At 54.3% G+C, this 18,984-nt stretch overlaps 2 protein-coding genes across 2 annotated transcripts; both read left to right on the forward strand.

Annotated features, from left to right (window-relative positions):
* Nucleotides 1-985: 985 nt before the first annotated feature.
* Nucleotides 986-18,671, forward strand: LOC123354614 (interferon-induced protein with tetratricopeptide repeats 2-like). The gene is made up of 3 exons (XM_044996733.1): nt 986-1,143; nt 15,588-15,664; nt 16,599-18,671. The coding sequence occupies exons 2-3, from the start codon at nt 15,660-15,662 to the stop codon at nt 17,959-17,961; spliced, it is 1,368 nt and encodes a 455-aa protein (XP_044852668.1). The 5' UTR covers nt 986-1,143; nt 15,588-15,659; the 3' UTR covers nt 17,962-18,671.
* Nucleotides 1,089-4,253, forward strand: LOC123354604 (interferon-induced protein with tetratricopeptide repeats 2-like). Its single transcript, XM_044996724.1, has 2 exons — nt 1,089-1,220; nt 2,181-4,253. The coding sequence occupies exons 1-2, from the start codon at nt 1,216-1,218 to the stop codon at nt 3,541-3,543; spliced, it is 1,368 nt and encodes a 455-aa protein (XP_044852659.1). The 5' UTR covers nt 1,089-1,215; the 3' UTR covers nt 3,544-4,253.
* Nucleotides 18,672-18,984: the final 313 nt, after the last annotated feature.

Genomic DNA, 18,984 nt, shown 5'->3' on the forward strand with positions numbered 1-18,984 from the left:
AGCAGGCCGGCAGCTGAGACCCTGGCTGAGCCACTCAACCCGCTGTCGGCCCTGGGGTTCCATTCACTTAGCTGGTAGCGGGCTGAGCAGGACTAAATTCAACGAAATAGGAAAACAAGAGCAACTAATGACAAAGTGCAAGAACCTAGAGCAGTGGTCCCCAACCTTTTACCGTGGCAGTGGACGAGCATCCGCTGAAATTCGGTGGCATTTCAGCGGCGACGCCTCTGGATGACGCTGCTTATCGGTGGCAAGGGGCATCATCCAGAGGGCGTCGCCGCCAAAATGCCGCCAAATTTTGGCGGCATTTCGGCAGATGCTCGTCTGCCAGCCAGTACGCATGTGCACTGAGAGGCCCCTGCAGGCGCCATGGCACCCGCAGGCACCGCGTTGTGGACCCCTGACCTAGAGAGCCTCCTGAAGCACGGCGATCGTTTTGATTTAAATGGACTTGAACTGTACGAAGAATTGAGTACACTGTCATCAATGTTGCCACATGCAAAACCGATAATGGACATTGTACAGTTTACTCATACCAGCAAACTTGTTGACATATATCCTAATGTGTACATTGCCACTCATATTCTACTGACAATTCCTGTAACAGTAGCATCAGGAGAACGGAGTTTCTCAAAACTAAAGCTCATTAAAAACTATCTCCGCTCTACAAGGAGTCAGGAACACTTGACTGGTCTTGCTATTCTTGCAATCAAACAAGACAACACTTTGTCTTTGTCATACGATGACATTATTAATGATTTTGCAGCCAAAAAAGCCAGAAAGATTGCTTTTAATTAAAAACTAATCCTTGTTTCAATACCTCATCATATAAATTTCCAGGATTGTACATGTGCAAACGTGTGTGTGCATAGACACAAACACACACACACACGGGGCTGCAGAGGGCAGTTCAGGCAGAGTGCAGGCTGCAGATGACAAGTGGAAGTGAAAGTTAAGTTTCAGTTTCCTTTTCCCCGGCTCTCCCTCCCCTTTCTGTGGCAATGCAGTTCCCCAGCCGGCCCGGGGGGCTCCCCGGCTCGCAGCCCAGGCGGGCTATAAAGGGGCAGGCGGGTCCCAGCAGACACAGTCCGCTCTGGCCCCCGACACAACTCGGGTCTCTCCCAGAACCGGGCACTTCTCCGGGTTGGGCAGGAAACCAGTGCGGGGAAAGCAGCCGCCACCCCCCTGGCTGGGCCAGGGACTCAGTGGATCGCAATGAGGTAGGAGCTTTGGGGTCGCGGGGCGGGGGGGGGCATTTCCAGCAAGGGCTCAGCCCAGACACCTTCCCACCCCCTCTGCGCGTCTCTGGGGCTGTGAATCTCCGGCGTTCAGACCTCCGGGGCGGGGTGAATCTGCGGTAATTTTGCATCCCGTTGACGCTCCAGGCTGGTGACTCACAGGGCTAGAGCAGGTCACTGTTTGCACCTCACCCTGCGGGCTCACCGGGCCGCCACTTTCCGGAGAACTCCCCGCTCGGGCCAGCTGTCACTCCGGCTTCACTCCGCATCAACCCAGGAGCCGTGAGAGAGCCCCGCCCCTCCCCCTCTCCCTGTGGCTGTGACCGGACTAGTCAGTGGCCTTAACTCCGGCTCCCCTCCGCACAAACCCGCGGGGGGGGATTAACTCCGATTCCCGGGGAGCTGGAGCCAAGGGGCAGCCGGGGGGCGGGACGGGACCAGCCCGGGAGATGCAGAGAGAAAAGGCGGCAGCAGCAGCAGCAGCAGCAGCAGGAGCCCGGAGCTACAGCGCGGGGGAGGCTGCAGGGAGGGGAACCAGCTGTTTGCAGAAGGGGGGGGGGCTCTTGTGAACGCTCAGCCTGGACTGAGCCCACGTTAACCCTCCCCCTCCCCCTCCCCCCCCGCGCAGGGCCCCAGACCAGAGAGCGGGGACAGCTTGGAGGGAGGGCGGGGGGGGGGTCGGTGTGTCTAGCAAGGCGCGGGGGGGGGTTGTTCTATTGTTCAGTGCCGTGCTTGTTCCCAGAAAGAGGACACTGCCGGGTGGGGAGGGGGAGGGAACCGGGGGGGTACAGAGGCGGGGGGCTGGAGGGGGTACCTGCAGGGGGGGTACTCACTGGAGGTGGGGGGCAGTGTCGCTCCCTGTCATGGTGGTGAGGATGATTGTAGGGTGCAGTGGAAATTCATTCAGCCCAGATGGAGTCTCATTTCCCCCTCTCTTTGCAGCCCCCTGCGTCTGAAGGAGAAGCTGCAGGCCCTCCAGTGCCACTTCACCTGGAACTTTGAAATCAGAGACAAGGTAGATGCAGCTCACCTCCTCCAAACTCTGGCTCTCAGGATTGCCCACACTCAGTACCAGAACCAAGCCACACTCCTTGCCATGCAGGCTTATCTCTGCCACCTGCAAGGACAATATGAAGACGCTCTGCAAAGCCTTAGAGAAGCCGAGGAGATTCTGCAAAGAGATCACCCAGATAACTTCCCCCGGCAGGTCCTGGTCATTTACGGAAACTACGCCTGGATCTATTATCACTTGGCCCACTATGATTTGGTTGAGCTTTACCTGGACAAGGTTAGAAAGATCTGCAGCTCCCTGAACAGCCTCTCTCCATATGCAGCTCAGATCCCTGAGATACATGCACAGAAAGGCTGGTCTCTCCTGGCAGCAGGCTTCCGCAATGGCAGAGAAGCCACAAAGTGTTTCCAAATGGCATTAAGAGAAGACGAAGCAAATGGGGAATTTCTTGCTGGGTCGGCAATCGCAGCCTTCGCATCATGGATTCATTCATACAATTCTGTATCTTGGAACGAAGCCAGAGAGAAGTTGGGCGCCATTATCCATGAACAGCAGCAAAACTATGAAGCTAAGGTGTATTTAGCCAAGATCCTTAAGAGGACGGATAGACAGCAAGCCGAAGCCCTCTTAGAAGATGTTGTCCAGAATAGTCTGGACCCTGAGGTCCTGAGAAATGCAGCCATGTTCTTTCTACCAGAATTCCTAGAAAAAGCAGTTTCTATTCTAGAGCGAGCAATATCTCTGAACCCCAATTATCATCTCCTTCACTATGACCTTGGCGTCTGCTACAAGAAACAACTGGAGGAGGCCAAATCAGGCAGAAGAGAAGAAATATTGGCAGCAGCTATTGAGGCCTTCAAAAAAGCTGTGCAGAAAGATCCAGTGTCTGTATTTTCAAAACTGGCTTTAGCTGAAATGTATGGAGAAAGCACACCTCACTACCAAGAAGAGATTTATCTCAATCTCATGAGTGAAATGCCCAGCCTCAGCAAGAAGTGTCAGCAGGCGGTCTACCTTCACTGGGGGGATTTCCTCTTCTACAAGCAGAAGTCACTGTGGGAGGCAGCTCAGATGTACAAAGCAGGTTTCGCCATTCCAGACAAGTACCTGGAGAGGCAACAACTGAAAAAAAGGTTGGAAGAGGTGGCAGGAGAATTCCAGCAGAGCTCCCAGACCACTGAGGCTGAGGACATACATGACTTCATTCAACAGCATGAAACTCCACAGTACATGGGGAGATCCACTGGTGGCAGCAACAGAGCAGGAGACTGGAGACGTAGAGAAAATGTGTGATCCTTTCCCTTTCGTGGACACACTTTGTGAAGCGAGTCACTTTCCTCACCTGTGTAACAATGACATTCATGTTGCAAATGATTCTGAGTCCCCTGAATAGTTCAGACCACGGCACGTGCTGCTGCTGCTTCTTAGAATTATTATTAGCTACCTGTATTGTGATAGCGCCTAGCAACCCAGACATGGAGCAGGACCCCATTGTGTCTGGCCTCAACGAGTCTACAGTCTGTGACATGAGACAACAGGAGGGAACCAGCAGACAGACAGGGGAGCACAGGCAGACAATACTGGTCAGCAAAATGGACAGTGGTCCCAGCCCACCAGCTACCCAGCCACTGTCAAGTGTTTCTAAGCATCACTGCAGAGGAGAGTTTAGCTTCTGATACTGAGCAGCTGTTTCTACTCAGAGGGGACGGTGCGACCATCCTTGTCTCTAAGCAAACCTACGTTCCAGCTCTGCTGCCTTCTAACATCCACGCAGCAAATAGGTGTGGAGTTTCTTCCAGCAGCGTTGCGCGTTTGTATTTGTATAGCTGAGTGCCTGTAGTGTGTCTATATCATGATTCCCATCTTTGCTTTCAGCACCTCTCACTGACAATGACTCACATTTACATGGCACCTTCACCCCCAGCTTGTCAGGGATCTGCTATGTTTTTTATTTCATTTACAATAGAAGTAACTGAGAAAACAGAAATAAATCAATGACACCATCTTGGAACGTTCCTTTCCCTGCCCTTCGATTGCATCGGGGTGAGCAGCACCACAGGACCCCACGGGCACGTCGAGCTCACAGTAAAGCACCAGCACCATAGAGCAGGAGCCAAGGCTGGCGTTTCAGAAGCTCACTTGGTGGAAATGAGTGTCCAGATTTACCAGATAGCTCAGCACCCAGCAGCTCCCGTTGTTCTCATCAGGGGTCCAAGCAGCCTGCAGTATTCTCAGGGGAGTGGGGTGCAGTGGAATCCTCTATTGTTCTCAATGGAGGTGGGGTGAGGAAGAGTCTCCATTGGGCTCAGTGGACACTGCTAGCACTTTTGAAAAGCAGCCATAGACACTTAGACAGCTAAGGGAGTATCTTTGAGGTCTGCTGGGCACTCCAGAGATTACCATAAAGGACCCTAAGCTCCCAGGTGGGTGAGGTGGACAAAGGGGTGGGGCAGGGGCGTGGGTAAATGCTCCTTACCTGGCATCTTCCAAAGCCCTCCCAGAGGTCCTGTGCGCTCCAACCCCTCAGGCACAGGGACCCCATCAGGTGCAGGGGAAGACGCTTGCCTCAGCGCTGCCGGTTGGCCAGGCACGGCCAAACACCACGGGCCCCTCTGCGCTGCGATGAAGGGACCGGCAAACAGCCAGGGCAGGCCGGGTGGGAGTGAGAGAGGGGTGGGAAGTGGCAGGTTTGCCCTGTCGGGGGGGCGCTGGAGGGGACGAGGCGTACATCCACAGGGAGTGGGGGAAGGGGCAAAACAGAAGAAAGCTCTTAGCGGGTTGGGGGGCTGCTTCCCACGCAGAGCAGGTGCCCTGCTTCCAGCCACAATCCTGTTCCACAGCAAACACGGGCAGTGAGCAGGCACCTGCCCTGGGGCTGCCCAGGGTTGGGGGCCCCTCCCAGCTGCTGTTTGCGGCTGGATGTGTCGCCAGTGAGAGCCGGAAAGGAGCCCCGCGGAGCCAGCTAAGGGGGTTCAGGCAGTTTTATGGGGACCAGAGTGACCATTTTGTGGGCACAGCGGAGAGCTGAGGTGGCGTGATGGGGTCGGCACTACTCACCCATCGGCGGCACCTTCTTCTGGCTCATCTGGGGAATTAGCTCGGACGCCCCTTCCCGCGGTTACTCCGCCCGTCGAGCCACTGGGTCTCCCTCTCCCTGAGCCCCCCGACCACGTCCTGTTAACGTTCTGCCCCCTGCCAGGGGTCATTGCAGTCTGCTCCAGACGGCCCCCGCCGCCCCAAGGGGTTCTCCCGAGTGTGTCACACCAGCAGGGACTGGAAGGGGAACCCGGCCCGCCCTCTGCCCCGGGTGCCCGTCCAGCGACCCTCAACCTAGCAGCTATGGGGTATTCCTCTCCCAGCCCTACCTGCTCCTCCCCTGTGTAAGTGCCCCCACCCCCGGGCTGCTCCAGCTCCAGCGCCCCCCATCCCCGGGCTGCTCCGGCTCCAGCGCCCCTGGCCTCTCTGGCTGCTCCGGCTCCAGTGCCCCCCACCCCCGGGTTGCTCCGGCTCCAGCACCCCCACCCCCAGGCTGCTCCGGCTCCAGCACCCCCAGCCCCTCTGGCTGCACCGGCTCCAGCGCCCCCCACCCCCGGGCTGCTCCGGCTCCAGCACCCCCACCCCCAGGCTGCTCCGGCTCCAGCACCCCCAGCCCCTCTGGCTGCACCAGCTCCAGCGCCCCCCACCCCCGGGCTGCTCCGGCTCCAGCACCCCCAGCCCCTCTGGCTGCTCCGGCTCCAGCGCCCCCCACCCCCAGGCTGCTCCGGCTCCAGCACCCCCCACCCCCGGGCTGCTCCGGCTCCAGCACCCCCCACCCCCGGGCTGCTCCGGCTCCAGCTCCCCAACTCCAGCCCCTCTGGCTGCTCCAGCTCTGGCGGCTGCTCTCCCCTTAGCTCAGCCCTGCCCTGGCTCAGGCAGCTCCCACTCACAGGGAGGACGGGACCCCGGGCTCCTGACTCCCTCATTGGCCTGCCTGCCCTGTCAATCAGCCCGACCTGGAGTATTGGCCCTCCCCATTGGCCCCAGGGACTGTCAGTCTCAGGATTCTGATTTCTCCGTGGCCCTTCCCCCGTATTGGCAGAGGGCAGCTAAACAGCCCCACTCAGTTTCCGTGAGGGGCCAGCAGCCCCCTTACACCGAGATGGCTCTGGCTCCGTCCCCACAGCTTCCTGCTCTCCCCCCTCGCACCCGGGAGCAGCACTGCTGCTTTCCTCCTTGCAGCCGACCAACTTCCTCCCTTCAGAGAGCCGGACAGCTTCTCCCCCAGTCAGCAGCTAGCCCCTAGCTGTGCCTGGGTTTCCTCCGGGGGCAGCCTAGGCGTCATTACCTAATTGACCCCTTCAGGCCTTGTCTGGGGTGGACACCCCATCACAGGCAGCTTCAAGAAACTTTTCTGCAGGTCCACTGGGACTGGCTGAGTTTTCAAGACCCTTGACAACTCCCTGCTGCGGGGGGAAAGGGGAGAAATCGGGGGGGGAGGGGTACCCAGTGACCTTGGCATGCGAGGAAATGGAGTCCCCACTTTCTCCACCACTACCCAAGTTCCTGATCCTGCTGAAATCAGGGCAGCGGGTGGGGTTGCCGCTGACGACAGCGGGAGCAGAAAGGCCCCTGTGTCAGACACACTCAGTCCATCGGACGAGGGTCCCAGCGCAAGGAGGAGCCGAGCTCTCGCTGCGAACGGGATGGACGCAGAGAGGCTTCCTGGAGGTCGGAGAGAGGGATTTGCAGGGGGAAAGGGAGCGCACTCAGCATGCAGGGAGGGGCAGCAGGTTGTCCCTCAGTCCCCCTAGTCAGGAATCCTCCTGTCTGCTCTCGTCGGAGCAGATTGGGCTCTCCCCCCCACCCCACCCCACCCCCTCAGCTAAGGCATGGGTGGCAGGTAATGAAGACTGAGGGAGGCTAAGTCTCCCCAAACCTCTGCTAATGTCCCCTGCTGCAACCCCGGGACCAAAGATCAGCTCGCCGGCCAGGGCTCAGGTCTCCTCCAGACTGCTCCAGGGGCCGGCCGGGCTTTGAGGCTGCTCCAGGCGCCGGTCGGGGTTCCAGATTTTATTGGCCCTGGCCAGAGAGAGCGGGGCGGGGGGGGGCAGAAGTGGCACAGTGGGGACAGGGCCTCGGGCAGCAGAGGCGGGGCAGGGGGTGCACCTGTCGCCCATGAGCTAAGGAATATTGCTCACCTCTCTTCTGCATCACCCTGCAATCCCCCAAAACCTGCTTAGCGTCTCCTCCCTTCCTGCCTCCCTGCCCACCCCTCCTCGGCTCCCAGCACCAATGGACGCGCACAGGGCGCTCACAGCATAGCTGCAGGTTTTACCCAGACTGGCTTGTAAGCAAAGCAGTCCTTGGCCCGATCAGCTGGCTCTTCACTGCACTCTTGCAGAACGGGCCCGACTGCTCCAAATACATCGACAGGCCTGGGAGGCTTTGTTTGGTGGAGGATCACCTCTTAGGTTGACCCTCAGCCTACCCTGAAAATACAATCAAGGGAGCACAGAAGGGGGAAGGCAAACTTGGAAGCTTGGAAAAGAGGAGACTAAGAGGGGATATGATAGAGGTCTATAAAATAACGAGTGATGTGGAGAAAGTGAATAAGGAAAAGTTATTTACTTGTTCCCATAATATAAGAACTGGAGGCCACCAAATGAAATTAATAGGCAGCAGGTTTAAAACAAATCAAAGGAAGTTCTTCTTCACGCAGCGCACAGTCAACTTGTGGAACTCCTTGCCTGAGGAGGTTGTGAAGGCTGGATTATAACAGGGTTTAAAAGAGAACTGGATAAATTCATGGAGGTTAAGTCCATTAATGGCTATTAGCCAGGATGGGTAAGGAATGGTGTCCCTAGCCTCTGTTTGTCAGAGACTGGGAATGGCTGGCTGGAGAGAGATCGTCTAGGGAGGTGGTGGAATCTCCTTCCTTAGAGGTTTTTAAGGTCAGGCTTGACAAAGCCCTGGCTGGGATGATTTAGTTGGGGATTGGTCCTGCTTTGAGCAGGGGGTTGGACTAGATTCCTCCTGAGGTCCCTTCCAACCCTGAGATTCTAGTCTATGATTCTAGGAGAGAGAGGGGGCTTCCCCGGTTAGCCGAGCTGGGGGACTCTGCCACCTGCAAGGAAACTCTACATCTGAAGTGACTGATGCATTATTCCCAGTCCCCACCCCCTGTGCAAAAATCATGAAGCCAGGGCCCCCCAACCCCCACCAAATCATGAGATGGGTGTAAAAGTCATGAGGTTTCCTAAATCTATGGATGTTGGGGGGGCTATTGGCCTTCTGGTGTTGATGCTTTAGGGGGAAACCCCGTACCCCTGAAGTGTGTGCGCTCTCTGAAGGGTCAAAATCCAGTCTTAACACACAGGCAAAAATGTGTCCTTCCCCACAGCTGCTCGCATGGGCTTTCCTGCTCCTCCATGCCTCCAGGGGAGGGGACATGCCAGCTGATCCCCTCCATCTCTCTCCCATCCCATCCCTAGTCTTTCACCCCCACCACCAGCCCCTTTCCTGTCCCGCTCCTGCCTCCTACCCACTTTCCCTGCAAACCTTAAATCTGCCCCCACCCCTTAGCCTCCCCAGCCTCCCTTTACAGGGTCTGCTGCTCCTCACACCCCCTGAGACCTAACAGTGTCCTGGGTAGCCCCAAGCCCACCCTCATGGAGTGCCAAACATTTTGCCTCTGAGCATCAGGGTGACCACCCATTCTTTATTTTATAGGACGGTCCCTTATTTCATTGATTTGGCCCTTATGGTGACCACCCATAACTTAATTCTCCTGTGGTTTTCCCCCCTTTCTTCCATCCAACATAGGTGGTCACTTTGCTATGCGGGGCTTCGGTCTCACTGAACACAGTCGGAGATGGCTGCTCTCTTCATTACAGGCAACTTCCCTGCCACATGCAGACAGCCTGTAGGGAAATGGCAGCCATCTTGCTGGCTTCCGCCCCACTGAGAGTAATGGGAGATAGCAGCCAAAATGGCTGCGGAAAACTTCACTCCTTGGCAGCGTGGCTGGTGAGGGCAGGGCAATGCAGGCCTGAGCGACCCTCTGTGTCAGGGATGGAGGCTGTGCCAGTCACATGGGTGGCTCTGCAGGGCTATGGAGAACTGTGTCCATCGGAGCCCCAAGCCCCCATGTGCCATGGTGTTGCCGGCCCAGAGGGCCCAAGGGGGCAACAGCGGGGTTCGTTGCCCGGTGTGCATTGCACTAATTAACACACCAGGGTGGAGAAGCAAACCAAGTTTATTCGAGATCTCGAAATAGGCACCAGGAGAAGCAGTATTTCAAATCAAGCACACCGATACAAGCAAGTTCCCCTTTTTATATTCCAAGTTGTCTGTATTAGCCTTGGGTTTTTCCCTTTTTTCCCTTCCTCCCTTCCCTTGCAGCAGTTACATTAGGCAATAAATTGTAGCTTGTTAGAAACTTTCCCGTCTGCATGTTTATCTCTGGCCTTCACGACACAGACACATGCAGACTTCCCCCCTCCCCCCTTCTCCCCCTTCTCACTACCGCTTTTTGCTGGTTCGAGCTGTACTGCAGCTGCTAGCTAAAGAGCTGGCGGTTACAAATTTTTGCTTTCTGGCTGTTAGCATTTTAGGTTGGTTAAAGTTCACAAAATGGAAGAACTTTGGTTCACTCAGGCCTCGAGACACCAACAACGGGAGCCTGGAGGTGGCTCCCCAGGGCCACAGGGAAGCGTATTTATTGTCACACCGGCTGGATGGCTCACGAGTGAGAATACCGGCCTAGGGCAGACTTTTAAAACCCACAGCACAAACCCCAAACTGGCTGGGAATTCTATACTTCGATTTCACCAACCAAGTGACAAGTTTGAACCCCTCAGCCTCTAGGCAGCTTTACCGTGGGGCCACAGACACTCCCCTGGGGCATTCCGCTCTATCTCGCAATCCAGGCAAGCTTGCTCTGCGGTACATGGTCGCTTTACAGCAAAGATCACAAAATATTCAGGTTAGTCTTACTCACAAAGGACCAGGCACTGACACCCAGCTCAATTTGCACCTTAGATCTCCCACCCAAGACACCACTTGTAGACATTTCTCTAGTAAACTAGAATTTATTAACCAGGAAAAAGAAATAAGAGCATTATTTACAAGGTAAAAACAAATTTACATTTAAATGAATGGAGATATCCTATCTCCTAGAACTGGAAGGGACCTTGAAAGGTCATCAAATCCAGCCCCCTGCCTTCACTAGCAGGACCAAATAACCATACACACAGAACATGGTGCAGTCTTAGGATTCACATGGTGCTAGAGCTGCTGAAATATGCCAGCTCGATATGTCCATTAGGGCTAACCCCGGTTAGTCCTGCGCATCTCTTGCTTGTGTTTAGGAATCTTTGCCCCTGAGAATCCACACAGGATAAAAGGGCCAGAATTCCTTCTGCTCCGAGATTTTTATCCCCAGCTCCCTAGAGTCTGGGATGAGTGCTTCTACATGCTTGATTTAGTTCTAAACGGAGCACAGGATCCGGTCCAAGAGGTGAATATCGCTCAACCGCTTTGTAATAGCATCCATAAAATAATTACATTTAACATCTCTGGGGGGAGGAGACCACCAAAGAAATCCAACACAGGAGCATTTAATTTCAGAAAGGGGAACTACACAAAAATGAGGATGCTAGTTAAACAGAAATTAAAAGGTACAATTCTAAAAACTACGTCTGTATCTATTGGCTTCCGGGAAGTGGGCGGGTGGAAGCCCGCCCACTGCTAAAGGACCCCCCCCCCTCTCCAGCCTAAGGGGAGGATCTACAGGACCAGAAAACCCAACTGAGTTCGGGGGAGAACTAATAAAAGAACAGGGACAGGAGTGCAGTCAGAGGGTCAAAAGAAGGGAGCCTGATGGGGACACAGAGCAGAGAACCCCGGACAGCGCCCACTGCTCCTCGAAGGCATCAAGGGAGCCAGTGGACACCACCCAGAGGAACTCTGCCCGGATACGTGAACGGACAGAGGATCGGAAACAAGCCCCACAGTCACAGGAGTCTCCATTGGCCAGCCTCCTCTCCCTGGTCGCGTAGATGGCCATTTTAGCCAGGGCGAGGAGGAGGTTGACCAGGAGGTCCCGTGACTTTGTGGGGCCACGGATAGGGAGTGCATAGAGAAGGAGGTGAGGGGAAAAGTGCAGCCAGAAACGCAACAGTATATTCGTGAGAAGCCGATATAGGGGCTGCAACCTGGCGCACTCTAAGTAAACGTGAGCCAGGGTCTCCCTCGCACCGCAGAAGGGGCAGGTGTCTGGGACAGGGGTGAACCACGCCAAATACACGCCCGTGCTCACAGCCCCATGAAGGAGCTGCTAACTGATATCCCCGGCGGGCCTTGGGACCAGGGTGGAGTATAGGCTGGCCCACTGGGGCTCCTCACCCTCCAGAGGTGGCAGGAGGTCCCGCCACTTTGTGTCGGGGCAGGACACGAGGGTGAGGAAGTGAAGGGTGTGGAGCACGAGCGTATAGAGATGTTTCCTTGGCGTGGTTTGGAAGCGGACCGGCTGCAGATTGTGCAGCTGGCTTACGGAGAAGGGACGGGGGGCCGGTTGGGTCCACGGGTCAGGGGCCCCCAGTCATTTAAACCAGCCTCTGTGCAAGATGAGCGGAGGATAGCTAATGTGGCACCAATTTCTAAAAAAGCTCCAGAGGCAATCCTGGCAATTACAGTCTGGTAAGCCTCACTTCACTACCAGGCAAAGTCTTTGAAACTATAATGAGGAACAGAATTATCACATATAGAAGAAAATGATTTTGTAGAATCATAGAACTGGAAGGGACCTTGAAAGTTCTTCTAGTTCAGTGCCCTGCACTCAAGGCAGGACTAAGTATTATCTAGACCATCCCTGACAGGGGATTGTCTAACCTGCTCTTTGACGGAGATTTCACAACCTCCCTGTGACGGGATGGGATTCACCACTCTAGTGCCTCCTACTGGCTGTCATGGGAATTAGCTCTACTCACTAGGGCACCCTCCTCTGGTGGTGTCTTGTCGCCATCACTTTTGTTCCAGGACCCATGCCACTCCCAGAACTGCAGAGTCCTCTTCAGTGACACTGCCCTCTGGCTGTTCCACACTGTGTTCCCCCCTTCCGGGGGACCCACAGTCTTTGTCCAGCCACTCCTCCAGTGGCAGCTGCAGTCCATTGTCCCAGGGCCACTTCCCATGCAGCTGCAACACGCTTTTCTGCCCATATCTCAGGTCCTCAGCCTGCAGGCCGTAGCAGCCAGCCCGGGGCTCTCTCTAGCTCCCCCGGCCCCTGCTTGCAGCACTGCTCTATCCCAGGTGCTGGCGCTCCTTCGCCCGGCTCAGAGCCTGGTCTTCTCCCCTCAAGCTCTGTTCAGCTACTGAACTCTGCTATGCCTTGCAGCCTTTCTTATATGAGCCTGCTGGGCCATGATTGGCTGCTCCTCTCAGCCCCTTTCTAATTGGCTGCCTACGGCGCACCCTCTGTAGGGCTGCTTTTAACCCCATTTCTGTCAGTGAGAGGTGACCGCCCCATCACACTCCCTAGGCAATTTATTCCAGTGCATAACCACATGGACAGTTAGGAAGTTTTTTCTAATATCCAACCTAAATCACCCTTGCTGCAATTTAAGTCCTTTGATTCTTATCCTATCCTCAGAGGTTAACAAGAACAATTTTTCTCCCTCCTCCTTGCAACAATCTTTTATGTACTTGAAAACTGTTATAATGTCCCCTCTCAGTCTTCTCTTCTCCAGATTAAACCCAGTTTTTCATGTCATGTTTTATAGACGTTTAATCATTTTTGTTACCTCCTCTGGACTTTCTCCAATTTGTCCACATCTTTCCTGAAATGTGGTCCCCAGAACTGGACACAATGCCCCATTTGAAGCTGTATCAATGTGGAGTAGAGCAGAGAAATTACTTCTTGTGTCTTGCTTACAACACTCCTGCTAATACATCCTATTTCTTGGGGAAGAGTCAACATGGGTTTTGTAAAGGGAAAATCATGCCTCACCAATCTATTAGAATTCTTGAGGAGGTCAACAAAGACAAGGCTGATCCAGGGGATCTGACAGAAAGCCTTTGACAAGGTCCCTTACCAAAGGCTCTTAAGCAAAGTAAGTTGTCATGGGATAAGAAGGAAGATCCTCTCATGGATCAATAACTGATTAAAAGACAGGAAACAAATGGTAGGAATAAATGGTCAGTTTTTAGAATGGAGAGAGGCAAATAGTTGTTTTCCCCAGGGGTCAGTACTGGGACCAGTACTCTTCTGCATATTCATAAAATATCTGGAAAAAGAGGTAAACAGTGATGTGGTAAAGTTTGCAGATGATACAAAATTACTCAAGATAGTTAAGTCCAAAGCTGACTGAGAAGAGTTAAAGGGATCTCACAAAATGGGGTGACTGGGCAACAAAATGGCAGATGAAATTCAATGTTGATAAATGCAAAGTCATGCAAATTGGAAAACATAATCTCAACTACACATACAAAATGATGGGCTCTAAGTTAACTGTTACCACTCAAGAAAGACTTTGGAGTCATTGTAGATACTTCTCTGAAAGTATCTGCTCAATGTGCAATGGCAGTCAAAAAAAAGCTGACAGAATGTTAGGAACCATTAGGACAGGGATGGATCAAATAGAAAATACGATAATGCCTCTATATAAATCCATGGCACGCCCACATCTTAAATACTGCCTGCAGATCTGGTTGCCCCAGCTCAAAATAGATATAAGGGCAACAACAATGCTTAGGGATATGAAACAGCTTCCATATGAGGAGAGATTAAAAAAACTGGGAGTTTTCAGCTTGGAAAAGAGATGGCTAAGGGAGGAATATGAAAAAGGTCTATAAAATCTTGACTGCTGTGGAGAAAGTGAATAAGGAAGTGTTATTTAGTCCTTTACATAACACAAAAACTAGGGTTCACCCAATGAAATTAATAGGCATCAGGAAGTACTTTATATAAGGTACAGTCAACCTGTGGAACAGGTTGCCAGGGGATGTTGTGAGGCCAAAACAATAACAGGGTTCCAGAAAGAACTAGGTAAGTTCATGGAGGTCAAGTCCATCAAGGGCTATTAGCCAGGATGGGCAGGGATGCAACACCAAGCTCTGAGTCTAACTTGCCTCTGTTTGCCAGAAGCTGGGACTGGACGACAGGGGATGGACCTTGTGATGATTCCCTGTTCTGTCCATTCCCTCTGAAGCACCTGGCATTGGCTGCTATCAGAAGACAGGATACTGGGCTCGATGGACCATTGGTCTGACCCAATATGGCCGTTCTTCTGTAACCTGTTCATGCTCCATGTAACCCCCTCATGCATCCTTGACCCCCATCTCCTCGTGCCCCGAACTAGACTATATAGCACTGCACAGACAAACCACCCTCAGTTCCTCCTCCGCCACAAAGTCCCACACGGGAACCCCGAAACAGTGGAAAGCAGGGCGGGTGGTGGGGCACGCACAGGGACACACATCTCGAAGATCTCCAGTTACTGCACAGGGGGAATTGCCTCTCCTTCTTTGATTGAGGAGCATGGATCACGCTGGCAGCCAATGGGGCCTCGGTGTCTAAATCAGGGGGGCACTTTTGAAAATCGCCCCCCCGCAGCGATAAAGCTGGGGGAGGGTTCGGGGAGGAGGAGGAGGAGACCTGGGGGAGCAGGTACAAAGCTCTCACATTTTCCTAATTGCCCTGCCTCAGTCATTTCCCTCTGCTCCTCCCTGCTAAGTGCCCCGTGCCGGGGGCGGGGGCAGGCTGCCAGCTGTGCCACACAGTCCCCGTGTGTAGCACAAGGCCGGGCTGCCCACTGCCCTGTGCAGGCACCTTGGAGTGAGCGAGGGAGAGCTCCTCTGTGCTATGGGCCCAGCCTCTGCACACAGCCGCAGCCCCTGTGCTCAGGGCAGCGCAGGCTGTTCCCACCCGGGCGACACGAACACCCCAAGGTGGCGGGGAAAGGCTGGCCAGAGGCCGGGACATGGCCGACCTGTGCACTGCCCGGGGCTGTGGCGCTGTGGGGTGCGTAGCAGGGAGCACACTGGGGTGTGATAATGGTGAGTGACCCCGTCTGTGTGCTGGGAAACCCAAGGCAGGATTGTACATGTGCAAACGTGTGTGTGCATAGGCACACACACACACACACGTAACTAGTCCCATGTCACCCATGGGGCTGCAGATAGCAGTTCAGGCAGAGTGCAGGCTGCAGATAACAAGTGGAAGTGAAAGTTAAGTTTCAGTTTCCTTTTCTCCGGCTCTCCCCCCCTTTCTGTGGCAATGCAGTTCCCCAGCCGGCCCGGGCAGGCGGGTCCCAGCAGACACAGTCCGTTCTGGCCCCCAGAACCGGGCACTTCTCCAGCTTGGGCAGGAAACCAGTGCAGTGAAAGGAGCCGCCACCCCCCTGGCTGGGCCGGGGACTCAGCGGAGCGCAATGAGGTAGGAGCTTTGGGGTCGCGGGGGCATTTCCAGCAAGGGCTCAATCCAGACACCTTCCCACCTCCTCTGCGCGTTTCTGGGGCTGTGAATCTCCGGCGTTTAGACCTCCGGGGCGGGGGGTGAATCTGCGGTAATTTTGCATCCCGTTGACGCTCCAGGCTGGTGACTCACAGGGCTAGAGCAGGTGACTGTTTGCACCTCACCATGCGGGCTCACCTGGCCGCCACTTTCCGGAGAACTCCCCCAGCTGTCACTCCGGCTTCACTCCGCATCAACCCAGGAGCCGTGAGAGAGCCCCGCCCCGCCCCCTCTCCCTGTGGCTGTGACCGGACTAGTCACTGGCCTTAACCCCGGCTCCCCTCCGCACAAACCCGGGGGGGGGGGATTAACTCCGGTCCCCGGGGAGCTGGAGCCAAGGGGCAGCCGGGGGGCGGGACGGGACCAGCCCGGGAGATGCAGAGAGAAAAGGCAGCAGCAGCAGGAGCAGGAGCCCGGAACTACAGCGCGGGGGAGGCGGCAGGGAGGGGAACCAGCTGTTTGCAGAAGGGGGGGGGGGCTCTTGTGAACGCTCAGCCTGGACTGAGACCACGTAACCCCTCCCCCTCCCCCCCCCGCGCAGGGCCCCAGACCAGAGAGCGGGGACAGCTTGGAGGGAGGGAGGGGGGGGGTCGGTGTGTCTAGCAAGGCGAGGGGGGGGTTGTTCTATTGTTCAGTGCGGTGCTTGTTCCCAGAAAGAGGACACTGCCGGGTGGGGACGGGGAGGGAACCGGGGGGGGGGGTACAGTGGGGGGGGCTGGAGGGAAAACCTGCAGCAGGGGTACTCACTGGAGGTGGGGGGCAGCGTCGCTCCCTGTCAGGGTGGTGAGGATGATTGTAGGGTGCAGTGGAAATTCATTCAGCCCAGATGGAGTCTCATTTCCCCCTCTCTTTGCAGCCCCCTGCGTCTGAAGGAGAAGCTGCAGGCCCTCCAGTGCCACTTCACCTGGAACTTTGAAATCAGAGACAAGGTAGATGCAGCTCACATCCTCCAAACTCTGGCTCTCAGGATTGCCCACACTGAGTACCAGAACCAGCCTACGCTCCTTGCCATGCAGGCTTATCTCTGCCACCTGCAAGGGCAATATGAAGATGCTCTGCAAAGCCTTAGAGAAGCTGAGAAGATTCTGCAAAGAGATCACCCAGATAACTTCCCCCGGCAGGTCCTGGTCATTTACGGAAACTATGCCTGGATCTATTATCACTTGGCCCACTATGATTTGGTTGAGCTTTACCTGGACAAGGTTAGAAAGATCTGCAGCTCCCTGAACAGCCGCTCTCCATATGCAGCTCAGATCCCTGAGATACATGCACAGAAAGGCTGGTCTCTCCTGGCAGCAGGCTTCCGCAATGGCAGAGAAGCCACAGAGTGTTTCCAAATGGCATTAAGAGAAGACGAAGCAAATGGGGAATTTCTTGCTGGGTCGGCAATCGCAGCCTTCGCATCATGGATTCACTCTCACAATTCTGTATCTTGGAACGAAGCCAGAGAGAAGTTGGGCGCCTTTATCCATGAACAGCAGCAAAACTATGAAGCTAAGGTGTATTTAGCCAAGATCCTTAAGAGGACGGATAGACAGCATGCCGAAGTCCTCTTAGAAGATGTTGTCCAGAATAGTCTGGACCCTGAGGTCCTGAGAAATGCAGCCATGTTCTTTCTACCAGAATTCCTAGAAAAAGCAGTTTCTATTCTAGAGCGAGCAATATCTCTGAACCCCAATTATCATCTCCTTCACTATGACCTTGGCGTCTGCTACAAGAAACAACTGGAGGAGGCCAAATCAGGCAGAAGAGAAGAAATATTGGCAGCAGCTATTGAGGCCTTCAAAAAAGCTGTGCAGAAAGATCCAGTGTCTGTATTTTCAAAGCTGGCTTTAGCTGAAATGTATGGAGAAAACACACCTCACTACCAAGAAGAGATTTATCTCAATCTCGTGAGTGAAATGCCCAGCCTCAGCAAGAAGTGTCAGCAGGCAGTCTACCTTCACTGGGGGGATTTCCTCTTCTACAAGCAGAAGTCACTGTGGGAGGCAGCTCAGATGTACAGAGCAGGTTTCGCCATTCCAGACAACTACCTGGAGAGGCGAGAACTGAAAAAAAGGTTGGAAGAGGTGGCAGGAGAATTCCAGCAGAGCTCCCAGACCACTGAGGCTGAGGACATATATGACTTCATTCAACAGAATGAAACTCCACAGTACATGGGGAGATCCACTGGTGGCAGCAACAGAGCAGGAGACTGGAGACGTAGAGAAAATGTGTGATCCTTTCCCTTCCCTGGACACACTTTGTGAAGCAAGTAACTTTCCTCACCTGTGTAACAATGACATTCATCTTGCAAATGATTCTGGGTCCTCTGAATAGTTCAGACCACGGCATATGCTGCTGCTGCTTCTTAGAATTATTATTAGCTACCTGTATTGTGATAGCGCCTAGATACCCAGACATGGAGCAGGACCCCATTGTGTCTGGCCTCAACGAGTCTACAGTCTGAGACATGAGACAACAGGAGGGAACCAGCAGACAGACAGGGGAGCACAAGCAGACAATACTGGTCAGCAAAATGGACAGTGGTCCCAGTCCACCAGCTACCCAGCCACTGTCAAGTGTTTCTAAGCATCACTGCAGAGGGGAGTTTAGCTTCTGATACTGAGCAGCTGTTTCTACTCAGAGGGGACGGTGCGACCATCCTTGTCGCTAAGCAAACCTACGTTCCAGCTCTGCTGCCTTCTAACATCCACGCAGCAAATAGGTGTGGAGTTTCTTCCAGCAGCGTTGCGCGTTTGTATTTGTATAGCTGAGTGCCTGTAGTGTGTTTATATAATTATTCCCATCTTTGCTTTCAGCACCTCTCACTGACAATGACTCACATTTACATGGCACCTTCACCCCCAGCTTGTCAGGGATCTGCTATGTTTTTTATTTCATTTACAATAGAAGTAACTGAGAAAACAGAAATAAATCAATGACACCATCTTGGAACGTTCCTTTCCCTGCCCTTCGATTGCATCGGGGTGAGCAGCACCACAGGACCCCACGGGCATGTCGAGCTCACAGTAAAGCACCAGCACCATAGAGCAGGAGCCAAGGCTGGCGTTTCAGAAGCTCACTTGGTGGAAATGAGTGTCCAGATTTACCAGATAGCTCAGCACTCAGCAGCTCCCGTTGTTCTCATCAGGGGTCCAAGCCGCCTGCAGTATTCTCAGGGGAGTGGGGTGCGGTGGAATCCTCTATTGTTCTCAATGGAGGTGGGGTGAGGAAGAGTCTCCATTGGGCTCAGTGGACAC

Source organism: Mauremys mutica, chromosome 1 (genome assembly GCF_020497125.1).
Source record: "Mauremys mutica isolate MM-2020 ecotype Southern chromosome 1, ASM2049712v1, whole genome shotgun sequence".
In the NCBI taxonomy this organism is placed as follows: Eukaryota; Metazoa; Chordata; order Testudines; family Geoemydidae; genus Mauremys; species Mauremys mutica.